General features: G+C 39.7%; 1 protein-coding gene across 1 annotated transcript in view; it reads right to left on the minus strand.

The window, feature by feature from the left end:
* LOC136032005 (DNA polymerase epsilon catalytic subunit A-like) overlaps positions 1 to 13,135 on the minus strand; it is a 118,551-nt gene that overhangs the window by 61,070 nt on the left and 44,346 nt on the right. Inside the window, 1 exon segment of the mRNA XM_065712072.1 lies at positions 1,956 to 2,099. Within this exon segment, the coding sequence (XP_065568144.1) occupies positions 1,956 to 2,099 (144 nt within the window).

Genomic DNA, 13,135 nt, shown 5'->3' on the forward strand with positions numbered 1-13,135 from the left:
GGTAGACGTAGCTGTAAACCATATTAAATATATATATATATATATATATATATATATATATATATATATATAGCATTATTAATTATTCGTATACAATATATTGCTATAAGGTTGTATAAATTTGATATGAAAAACCTGTCATCACTGAAATTTAAAACTCAAAGAAGAAAAAAAACACCTTATGCATTAAATTTACGTCACGCTAGGGAACTAGATAGCACAAGTACGATCATACGTCTGGATAAAAAGTAAAAAATCAAGATAGAGGAATTTGAAGAGAAGGACACCGAAATACCTTTAGAAACAGATAAAAACAGGTATGTGGGAAAGCATACGCACACGCACACACACATGTACATACACAGATAAACCCGAAAGATAACGTTAAATGTTACTAACTTTCTTCCATTCTAAGATGGAAAAACTATTTAGGCTATGAGAAAATCCTATCATAACCACTAAGATTAGTGAGCTTTTAAATTTAAACGTGCATATTATACGTTAAGTACAAATTTTCGGATTTCCAGTAATGAAAGTTTGCTAGAAAAAAACTAGCCATCGAACCAGTAAGTGTCAAATACATCTGCTATGCTGTTACGCACCTCAATCACTGATCTACGATGGCCTACCGATAAATTTGATGAAGCAAACATACTCATTGTAACTTTACTTCTCTTAAAAACAAAATGGAATAGCATAACTTTGTTACGCGAGAAATTTTTGGAGATAAACATAAAAAAGTCAAATATACAATGAAGCCACATGTGGATTGTGATCCACATGTGGCAGGCACAACAAAACCCAGTATGCAAAATATACAGTTAGGTTGACGATATTCGTAACAAGTAATGGCAACTTGCAATAAAAAAGCCATCTGTCAAAGACGAGCCCACTCCCTCCTACTTATAGGGAGGCAATTCTATCTCCAAATTAAGAAGGCCCACTATACAAACAAAACAATTACCATCGGTGGAAGTAGAGCAGACGGTGATAAAGGAAAAACTATATACACAAGCATACTTAAGCCAACTCTACACCCAACCCTACTCAACATGTCTGACAAACATAGCAGAGACCAGTGTACGAATGAAAAAATAGACTCGAGCTCTTTGTAGCAAATAATACAAATTTTATATAGAAAACTTGCGTCATCAGGGGGAGTCCGGCAGACAGTCCATACCGTGAACGGTTTTTTCTTTGTCGTAAAAAAAATTAATAATAATGACATTAATTTGAGTTTATAATTTTTTACCTATCGTATCACTACGGCCATTTATACATTTATTAAGGCATGTTCACAAAATGACTCATCTTAATAGCACCTTTACAAACTCAATTTGGGTTTTTATGTAGGCTCAATGGCTCTTTTCTACAAGTACATCAACCACCCTTTGTCCAACGATCTATCTCTAATTCTACCACTGTTTGCTGTGTCACTACAACTAATTCACAGAAGAACGGTACAGTTGGATCATCTACAAGAGGAGAAACCCCACTACGATTACTACAAGATTATCTCTGTAAGACATTTACCACCATTTTGAAGTGTCTACTGAAGGAGATTGTTCCTATAAACTCGTCTCTTTCAGTCTTTAAAAGGAAATCCACCGGGCAAAGTTCTAGGACAAAAACCTAGGCAAAGGGTTGACTAGTGGCATATTAGGCCCAAAGTTTTCAGCGGCCTGGTGCCAAGGAAAATTCAAACCAATAGCCATGGCCAGATATCGAATATACCATCACTACTAAATTACTTATAATTATTTTACGATAATTAGTGTCTCGGTTACCAAATCAGTATGGCAGTTATTTCCTATAATGAGGTCGAGTGTCGTTTATGTATTATTCTTGCACTTCAATTTGCAATACATAGATAGCAGTATTTTCTGTGCTTAAGCTGTATGCTTCTAGCCTTAAATATTACTCAAAGGTTGTTTGGGAATTTTCTATATACTCACTGAACTCGCCCCTCCACATCCATGTCATTTCACGCTGACATGAAGCACCAGGTTTGTTGAAATCACAGGCTGCACAAATTGTCTCATCAACCATTGCTGACGGTTGAAGTCGATTTGTCAAAATGATATTAGGATACATAGCACCTGCAAAGAAACTACCCTATGATTTCTGTCAAAAGCAAAAATTAATGCATTGACTGGAGGACCAGAGTGGGCCCATGGCTCCTCCAACATCCATGCCCGTAAAAACTTCCGGCTTTTTAGCATGAAAGAGGCCATGTTACATTTATTCAAATAGAATACGTTTCTGACCAGAAATAATCCTTTTATTGGCATCAACTATAACCTTTGCTTTGGGAATTAAACAAAACTGATTCACCGAGAGATTTTGTCTGGCAGAGTTACATGTTTTAAAAATAGGTTCATTTTTAAGAAAGGACGTTAAACTGAAAAAAATATTCAAATTTCAAGCATCTTCATTTATCGCCAAGACGGAGATAGTCTGTTCCCTTTTTTCTATAATTTCTCTTCCCGACTGCAAAATATTCATGTTACTTTTCGCTTTCCTAGTTTTTTAACTGATTTAGACCATTTTTTTTTCTTTCGATTTTCCTTTTTTTTTGTCAAGGTTGGTCAGTCTGGCGTCTTTTACAGGAATTAGCTTTGCATACTGAATGAACTGATATGTTTAATTGCCCATTTTAAAGATAAAAAATCACAAGTGTAGTAATGAAAAAATACAAAAAAAAAACTAAAGCTAAACACTACGAAAGAAAAAAGACACTAATAAAGAATGTATCAGAGGGCGTTCCCTTAACCAAACTATGCCGAAACTTTTCAACTCTTTCCTGTTTATCCAAATCAGGAATACAGAACTTTACACTTATCATTAAATTACTTTTCCAAGGGGGCAAACATAGAAGAAACTTAAAAAAAAACCAGAGTTTACATTTATTTTTATCCGGTAGCAGAAATCAAAAAGGAGAAATAGCACGAAAATTTGGCATAGCAAGGGAAAAACGGAATTTTGCGCGTTTATGACAATTACAAAAAACTTCCGAAGACGTAAGCATTCCGCATGCCTTATGGACTTTACTCGATAAATCATCAACTAATAAAAAACATGCTGATTTCACATCACAACCAATAGGGAGACCTAGGTACGTTAGACTTGAAGCTAATTCAACTATCTGATTACCAGAATTCAAACCTTGAACAGGGGTATTACTCTTATGTTTGAAAACAATGACCTCAGTTTTATTTTCATGAGACAATAGTCAAATTTCCGCATATTGTCTTCCGAAGAACTGTGAAAATTCTATACCATTGCAGTAAAAGAGCGACTTAAATTACATATATCAACTACTCTTTTACCACTGAAGCAACAATTTGTTGGCATGTTTCCCACACCCCCACCGAAAATATTAGCACCCATTGTACTGTTTTACTAATATTCCTCAAATTTGAGATTGGCTAAAAAAACAACGTATGGAACATGTTTTCAATCTCTTACAGGTAGTGATAACATTTAAAAAATGTTTCATTACCATTCATGCGGATTATTTTGAGGGACTTTGTCCTAAAGTAACAGAAAATGCTATGGAGGAACAGGGCATCAAATGGGAATGTAAAACTCTACTGGGCTTAGATTATGAAGATGATGTGAGTATCCTACATTAAAAGGTTAGCAGAACAAGTGAATTTTGTAAGGTTTTGAGAGTTAAAGGATGCAAAAAAAGATTATAAATTAACGTTAAGAAGACTAAGTCAATTAGACTAAAAATAAATGAGGGCAAAGAAGCGATATTAAATAATGAGAAAATGTATCAAATGAACAACTTCACTTCCTTGCTAATTATTGTTAGTAAAGATGGTGGGTGTTGTGAAGATGTTTAAAGTATAATAGTCAAGCCGAAGGGGGTTTTTCGCAATTGAAAAAAGTTGGGAAAAATGGAGACACGTCAGGTAACTAAAATTACGGTTTTGGAGGCAATGGTAATGGAAGTGGTCAAGTATGGCTCTGAAACGTGGACGTTTCAAAAGATTGAGGAAAACTTGAAATATGCTTCTCAGGAGTATTGTATGAGAGTAGTTGAAAGTACTCGTTTGACTGATAAGCTATACGAAAAGTGTCGCCCGATCTCGCTTTCTAAGGCTATAATGAAAGATATTTTAAGTTCTCTAGGCCATATTTTACGGATGAAGGATAGCAGATTGCTAAAGGTTGTTTGTGTTGACGTTGACCATCCATCTGGGGCGTAAATAAGATCTCAACTGGGATGAAAAAGCTTATAAAAAGATTTACAGGTTATTGGGTTTCAAGGGAGGGAATGAATTCTGCCAACCCACCTATTAGTAAGGCTGATGATGTAATTCTGAAATTCCCCCTTCAAAGGAGGTCAAAGACCATAAAAGGCACAACTATGATTCCAGCTCTTGCTTCCCAGCAAGTAGGGTTGTGATTGAACTTGCTGTGATAAATAAGTAGGAACCCCTCGTCTTGTGGCCCATTACAAGCATAGCTTCTTGGGCCTATTAATTGATTTACTTTTGTAATAGTTTTCTTTAGTATTAATAAATTGATTGATTGATTGATTGAACCCCCTCCCCTCTTACAGATGTTGAACCAAACCGAACCCTGAAACAGCATTGCTAAGAGACTAGCTGTGACTCATGACTAAATTTGATTGAAATCCAGCAGCACCTTTCGTAGATACCACAACGACTAGAATTTATGAGCCACTCCACTCTCCCGTCCCCCCAACAGACCCAGAGGATTTGTTCTGTGGAGCTCGACAGCAAAACTATGATATTAGCTGTTCTATTCCATGAAATTTAGTTGGGACTGAACAGCCTCATTATGTATACGTTCTGATGGTAATTCAGAGAACCCTTCCCCCATACAGAGTTAGGAGCCTGTCCAGACCCCAAAAAACCACGAAGATCAAAATCAACTCTGAACCCCATCCCCATAAAAAAAACATAAGTAAGGCTCTAGATCTAATTTTGCATCCAATTTCAGTTATACCTGGTAACCCGTTCTGGTAGATGTCATCACATCATGTAGCTTCTGCTTAAATCTGTGTGGGAAACAACAAACCCTTCTGGTTTTTGTTCCGATGAGATAAATTTAACGACCACAATTACTTCTCCCGAGAAGTTGGATTAGTTCTTCATCCCGCAAGGCATAAAAATGGCATTAGATCTTATTTCACACCAAGTTTTGTTAACATTTCTTGGGAATTTCGGATGAAACCATTTTGGTAAATTTTGGTAAAGAATAAAGTTGGCACAACGTTTTATTATTATTTTTTTTTGTGTTGTTTTTTGACCAGGGCACTTCGTATAGAAAGAGTTGTCGCATAAACTTCGAAAGGGACACATTCGATTTGAAATTGACTGGGCTAATGCTCTTGTTAATACTCTATAAAGTAATTGGAGGGCAAATAGCCCCCCCACGCCTATCACTTCCTCAAATATTAGCCATTTTGTTCAGCGTAGTTGAAAGGTCCAGAAATTACGTCTTTGAGGATGACAACGCCCCAAAACCCTCAGGACAAGGGGTGTAAGTTACGCCCTTGGGACGTATACGGTTTTTATAGAAAGGGTAGTCGTATAAACTTCGAAAGGGCCTCATTGGACTCGAAATCAGAAGTTCTAGTGCCTTTTCTAAGAGTCAAAGTGATCGGAGGGTAGCTATACACACCCCCCAAAAACACGTATTTTCCCGAAGAAAATCCAATGGAAAATGTGAAATAACCATTTTGCTCAAAATAGTCCAAAGAACGTAAAATAATGCCTCCAGTGTTGACACAACCCCGCAAAACCCTGGGGCAAGGGTTGTAAGTTATGCCCTGGGGACATATAAGATTTTTATGGAATGGTTGGTCGCATAAGCTTCAGATGGGGCTCATTTGATTTGAAATAGGAAGATACGCTGCCCTTTTTAAGAGTCGAAAGTGATTTGAGAGCAACCACCCCCCCCACCGTCCCTCATTTCCCCAGACACATGCGATCAAAACTTCAAGAGAGCAATTTTGTTCTTGGTAGTGGAAGGGTCCGAAGATTATGTCTTTGAGGATGACACCCCCTACAGCCCTCATGGCAGGGGTTGAAAGTTACATTATGGGGGCATCGAAGGTTTTTATAGAAACGGTGGTCCTATATACTTCGGAGGGGGCTCATTAGATCGGTAACCAGATGTTCCAGTGGAGTTCCAGTTTTAAGAGTCAAAGTGATCAGAGGGCAGCTACCCCTATCCCCAAACGTCGAGTTTTCCCGAAACACATCCAATAGAAATTTCGAGATATTAATTTTACTCAAAATAGTCCAAAGATCATATAACATGGTTTTTGGGGTTGATATAAACCTTTAGATCCCGGGGAGCAAGGGTTGTAAGTTATGCCCCGGGTGGATTTAAGGTTTTTATGGAAGGGACGAGCTGTATAAACTTTAGAGGTGGCTCATTTGGTTGAAAATTATTAGTTATAGTTCCCTTTTAAGAGCTAAAAGTGATGGAGGGCAACTAGCCCCCGTAATTAAACCTCTTTTCACTAAATGGATCTGATTAGAATTGTGAGAGAGCAATTTTTTTCAAAATAGTCCAAAACCATATAACAATACCTCCGCTGTTGACACAATCCCACAAAGCCCTAGGACAAGGGCTGTAAGTTATGTCCTGGGGGCATATAAGGTTTTTATGGAATGGGTGGTCATATAAACTTCAAATGGGGTTTATTTGATTTGAAATTGGAAGTTAAAGTGGCCTTCTTAAGAGCCAAAATGACACCCCCAACTCCCATCATTTTCCAAAACTACCATCCAAACGAAGTTTTAGAAAGGTTCAGTAATCGATTGTTTGGGGATCTATACCCCCCCCCAACCCCCCGAGGCCTCAGGGTAAGGGCTGTAAGTTAGGCAATTTGTTCATTGTTCACATATAGTATATGTTATTGAGAAAAGGTATGCATGTTTGACTTCTACTTTCCCAAAATACGAAGGGCATTAAGGCGAGTCTTTCAGAGAATGTAAAGGGGAGTCTTGAACTAACCAGAACATGGTATGTGTATATCGGTTGTGAAAAGGATCTAACTTAAGAATGACTGAATATATTAATTTGGAACATTCAGGAAATGATAAGAGAGGTGATCAATTGACCAAAAAGGTAATATGTGCACGCTACTACTACTAAAACTATCACTGTTTCAACTGCTACCACATAAACAGCACTAACTAGCACTAATACAACTATAATCCAACTAATACAACTAATACAACTAGCACTAATAAAACTACTAATTCTCTACCGAGTACCACGAAGGTTGAGAAATAAACATCTGGGGAAATGTTGAAAAAAAAATCAAAACATACTATGTGCATACAGATTGCTGGTACTAGCTTATTAGCAATATTTTTGGATTATCGTATGAAGAGGAAACTTCAGGGGCATCATGAGTGGGATGTTCAGTTGATCAAAAGGCAAAATGTACCTGCTACTACTGCTATTAATAGAGATGGTACTACTGTTACTACTACTAATAATAATAGACTGTTACCGCTACTACTGTTCCAACGACTACCACTACTACTATAATACTAGTACAATTAAGGCTACACGTATGAAGGTGAAAATTTGACGGAATATTGAGGGAAATTCGAACTAAATCAAAACACACTATGTGCCTGCAGATCGTCAAAAGGCCGTATCTCAAGAACAGATTTGGGTATTATAAACTTTCAGAGAATGCTTAAAGGGGAAGATCAATTGAATAAAAAGGTAATATATACATGTCACTACTAACACTACAACCACTGCTACTTTAGTAATGACGCTGCAGCTACTAAATTAATCCAGCTTGTAAGGCTTAGAGTATTAAGATGGGAAGGGCGTCAAAAGGGGGTCAAATGCACACATCAGCAATATTTTTGGAATGGCTTACCGTGTCAAGGTGAACTTTCCGGGCATCATGAAAGGGAGGTTTAACTGACCAAAAGACAAGACATACATGCTACTAACGCTATTAACACTGCTGCTACTATCGTTACTACTACTAATAGAACACTAGGACTGCAATTACTGTCATACAAGTACTATTAGGGCTAAGTTTGTGAGGGTAAAATTTGACAGATTGACGGATGGAAAATTCGAACTCATAAAAGACATTATGTGCATTTAGATTGTCAAAAGAGCGTATTTTAAGAATTGATCTGTGTATTAAGCTGGAATTCTCAGAGAACGTTTAAAGGGGAACATATTTGACCAAAAAGCAATATGTGCACACTACTACAAATACTGCTAGAACTGCTATATTTACTAGTTCTACTAGTACTATTACAGTTGCTCAAACTACTACTTCCATTGCAACCACTTGTCTGGCTAAGAGAAATAAGATGAAAATTTCAAGAAGTATATGAATATACGGGTTATGAAAAGGACATATCGAAAATCTCAAAGCAATGGCTAATTGTATTAGGTTCAACACAGTGTTGTGCCAAGTACTTCTTTTTTAAGTACAAGTACCAAGTACTCAGAGAAATTTTTACTTAAGTACAAGTATTAAGTGCTTCTCTTAAAATATACTTAAGTAATAAGTACTTTTGAAAAAGTACTTCAGTAGTTAAGTACTCAAGTATTTCGATTTTACTTCATTATTACTTAAGTACCAATTTTTTACTTACAGTAAATAACACGCAAAACACTTCTTTAATATCCTTTTCCTTTCCAAATAGACAAGATAAGCAAAATTCTGACGAGAAATCGACGGCTTTTCAGAAAAACCGACAGTTTTCATGAAAAAAATCAATTGGTTTCACGAAAACTCAAATTTTACTTCAATTAGGATATAAAAAGAAACGAATTTACAAAGAACATCCATTACAGCTTCATCATAACTTAACTTTATTTCTTTCTTGCTCCTTTCAACAGCAGAAGTTTTTCAAACATACCATCTCCAAGCATGTGTCTTTTTGGAGTAAAAATTCTACCACCTACTGAAAAAAGTCGTTCTGCAGTCGTTCAAAAAAGTCGTTCTGCAGTCGTTCAAAAAAGTCGTTCTGCAGGTGCAGAACGACTTTTTTGAACGACTTTGCAAAACGACTGTACAGAACGACTATGCACTTTTGATACAGAACGACGGTTGCCAGAATTATCAGGAGTAGATTCTTCATCACAAAGACTGAAGTATTCATCTCCAGACAAAAAGCTACCTTTATCAGCCTCGTAAGTACTTCTGAAATCTTCGACCTTTATCGCTTCGTCCACCAAGAGTTCAACTGCTTCATCCTTTTGGTTATCAGAAAACCACTTCAGTTTGAAGAAAGGATGACTTGCCGTGGCAATAAATTAGTCTCTGGCATGAAGAACTCCCACGTCCAGGATCGCAGGGAATCTTTTTTCGAGACCCACAAGCTAAGCATGTACCAAAGGCTGGCCGACTTTCGCCGAATCTTTCAGCTTCCTGAGCTTCCATTCAATTGATTTGATTGTAGAATAAATAGCACCGAAGTAGCATTTTTCTTCCCCTGAAGAATGTCCAATGTCATTTTCTTCAAGAGTTTCAACATCACGAGAAGTTAGCCTTGGTTTTTGCAAAGCATCACATACGTTAGGAAGCTTTCCAATTTTGTGACAATCCATCAAACGCTTGACACTTTCATACTTCGAGTTCCATCTGGTTACCACAGGTCTTATAAGCTGTTTGTCATGCACTTATTTCACGGTATCAGCAGCTTTTGAACTCTTATTCACGGCATCCCAGAGAGAGCAATACACTTTGAAAAAACGGCTTGGTACTGCCTCTTGTATGCAATATCACAGAGGGCTTTATCAGAATCGGTGGATGGAAGCAAGTTAAGTGTGCCGATGACACACCTGAAGTGTGGAGGAAGTTGGAAATAATCCGGTTCGTCAGGAGAATCGAGTATCTCTCTAACGTTTGTAAAAGAGAATGAGCCATTCTGGCCTGCTTCATCTTCATTTTCTTCATCATTGACTTGAATTTCCTCATCGGAAACCATCGGATATTCCCTGAATGCCTTACTAAAGTTAGAGGTGTTATCGATCAAAACCCCTTGTTCCTTTTTATCCACTGCAGTTTTGTACCTAGCAAATGCGCCATTCAGTGTTCAGCAATTCTGTCATAAATGTCTTAGCCCTTGACCGGCAACAAGCAAGGGCATAAGATGTCTATTTCAAATCCTCGTAGAACAAGTGTGCAGTCATTCCCAAGTAGCTTTAGTTTTTGGCAGACCAAATGTCTGTTGTCAACGACATATAGTCTTGACTTACTTGACTTAAGTCTCCTGCCGGGCACTGCTCGGCGTAGAGAGTGACGTTTGCCTCCTTCACCCACTTCGGTCCATGGCGAGTATTTGCTCTTCGCCCTGTCTGATGTTTGCCATCGCCAAGAGCTCGGACAGGCTGTCGGACCAACGTTTCTTCGGTCGGTCGCGAGGTCGCTTCCAACCAACTTTGATAGGGTCAAAGTCATAGATCATCTTTGCGGGTAGATGTGGTGGCATTCGAAGCAGATGCCCGAACCATCGTAAGGTTCGCTCGGCTGCTTGAGTCGAAAACCAAGACTGCTTTGTGAGCTGCATAAGCTTTTCATTGCTGACGAAGTCGGACCATCGTAGGCCTTCAATCCTCCCAGGCTCTTTGCATGAAATACGTCTATTTTCTTGAGGGTTGCAGCTGATGCTTGCCATGTCTCAGCTCCGTAAAGCATCACAGAGCCGACTAGAGCGTTGAAGATCCGCAGTTTCGTTGTGCGACTGATATTTGGTTTTCGCCAGAGGTGACAATTCAGTCTACCCATGACAGATGACGCTTTAGAAAGTCTTGCCTGCAGCTCGGGGAGAAGTGAGCCATTTGAAGAAATTACGGAGCCCAGGTAGATGAAGTCTTTAACAACCTCGATGCTAGTGGTGCTGTCCAGGCTAACTGGAGAGTTAACAGCAGGAGAAGACGGGTCTATGGCCAAAATTTTAGTTTTTTTCCAGTTTATATGCAGTCCTACTTTGGCAGCCTCTTCTCGCAGAATTCGGAGCGCTTCCAGCAGCTGCTCCATGGAGTCCTCCAGAATGGCCAAGTCATCGGCAAAATCGACATCTGAGATGGTATGATCTCCGAATTTGAGCCCAAAGCTGAGACGTGAAGTGGTTTTTGTCATAACGTAATCTGTGATGACATTGAAGAGCTCTGGGGCCACTGCACATCCTTGGCGCACCCCTGTCGTGATTTGAAAGAACGGGCTGCGCCGACCATTTACTTGTACACAGCTCTCCGTCCCATGGTGCAGCGTCTTGAGAAGTCTGCAATATTTCTCGGGTAGGCCAGTCAACTCTAGAATCCGCCAAAGAGCTTTTCGATCGACTGAGTCAAATGCAGCACGGAAGTCAACGAAGGCAATAAATGCTTTCTGTCGGAACTCTGTGGTCTTCTCTACTATTTGTCGAATCGTGAAAATCTGCTCGATGGTTGAACGATCCGGTATAAAACCAGCTTGCTCCGGTCGCCGGATTTTTCGACTGATGCTCCGACATCGATCCAGCAGGACCATTGAAAACAGTTTGCCAGGGACTGACAGTAGGGTTATTCCCCGGTAGTTGGAGCAGTTGCTTCTCGAACCTTTTCTCTTCCATAAGGGGATGATGACACCCTTCCGCCAATCCTCGGGAATTATCTCTGTTTGCCAGATTGTAGAGAACAGGGTGTGTCGAAACAGGAGCATTGCAGGACCTCCATATTTTAGCAGCTCTGAGTTTAAGCCACAGATACCAGCAGCTTTATTATTCTTGAGTCTTTTTACTGCATGTCCAATTTCTGAGGGGCTGGAAGGCTCATCTGGAGGAACATCTGTTCCAGGTCTTTGACTGCAAGGTTGGCTGGGACAATCATTAGGAGGCGCAGACGGACCAGTATTGTTGAGGAGCGAACAGAAGTGGTCCTTCCACCGCTCAAGACAAGAACCTTCGTCAGAGAGAAGTGCACCATCCCTGGACAGGACGGGACCCAAGGTGGGAGTTTTATTTTCAGTGAGGTCTCGGAGATGCTTGAATAGGCTGCCCATGTCTTTCTTTTTCGCAGCTAGCTCAATTTCATCGGCTTTCCTTGCAACAAACTGGGTTCTATCCCGGTGAATGAGTCTGTTCCGCCCTGCATTGAGCCTCCGATATGTGGTCATGTCCCCAAGAAGTCTTGCCTTCCGTCTTTGCTCTATGACTTACAGTGTTTCATTAGTTAGCCACGATTTCTTTGAATAACTCCCCTTGCCAAGCACTAGTTGTGCTGCTTCACTGGTCTGCAATTTAAAATGCTTCCAGAGATCTTCGCTGCTATTAAGTGAGCCAAGGGCCTCGAAGCGATTCGATATCTCGATACTATACTTCTGGCGAGTATCTGGTTCCTTTAGTTTCCCAATATCTGCAGCGACGGGTTTTCTTTTCGATCGTTGTGCATGGAGGCGAAGCCGAAGATCGGCGCACACAAGCCAATGGTCTGCGTTTCCAAGCTCTGCTGATCTGTAAGTTCTGCAGTTCTTCACCTATGATCTCCAGCGTTTGGAAATAATGACGTAGTCAATCATCTTCTTTGTACGACCGTCATTACTATACCACGTGTACTGATGAATATTTTTGCGTTAGAAGTAGGTGTTTGCAATGTAAAGGTCGTGAGATCGACACAGTTCAAGTAAGCGGAGCCCATTGTCGTGAAGTGGGTCGGGGGATACAGGACCAACTGTGCCACGCCATAAACCCATATCATCGCGCACTGTCGCATTAAAGTCGCCAAGGAGAACAGTTATATCATGGGGGGGGGTACTGTTGCGAGGCATCTGTACAAAGCAGAGTAGAAATTCTCCTTAGTTGCATCATCAGAATCGTTGGTCGGGGCATAGCATACGATGACAGTCATCTTGCCATGCTTGTGTCCAAAGCGGGCCTTCATTAATCTGTCAGATACAGCTTCGTGTAAAAGTAAGGCCTTTCTTGTAAGGCTATTTAGTGCAAGGCCAACACCATTTCTTCTCGAACTTCCTCCAGACCAGAGCAATGAGTCACTGTTACCTATTCGCTCTTCTCCGCTTCCGGTAAGACGTGTTTCTGTAAGACCTACAATTGACACTTTGTTCTTGCGAAGTTCTTGAGAGAGTAGGTTCTTTGACGCAGGTGCATTCAAA

The sequence above is a fragment of the Artemia franciscana genome, chromosome 10, assembly GCF_032884065.1.
Source record: "Artemia franciscana chromosome 10, ASM3288406v1, whole genome shotgun sequence".
Taxonomy (NCBI): Eukaryota; Metazoa; Arthropoda; class Branchiopoda; order Anostraca; family Artemiidae; genus Artemia; species Artemia franciscana.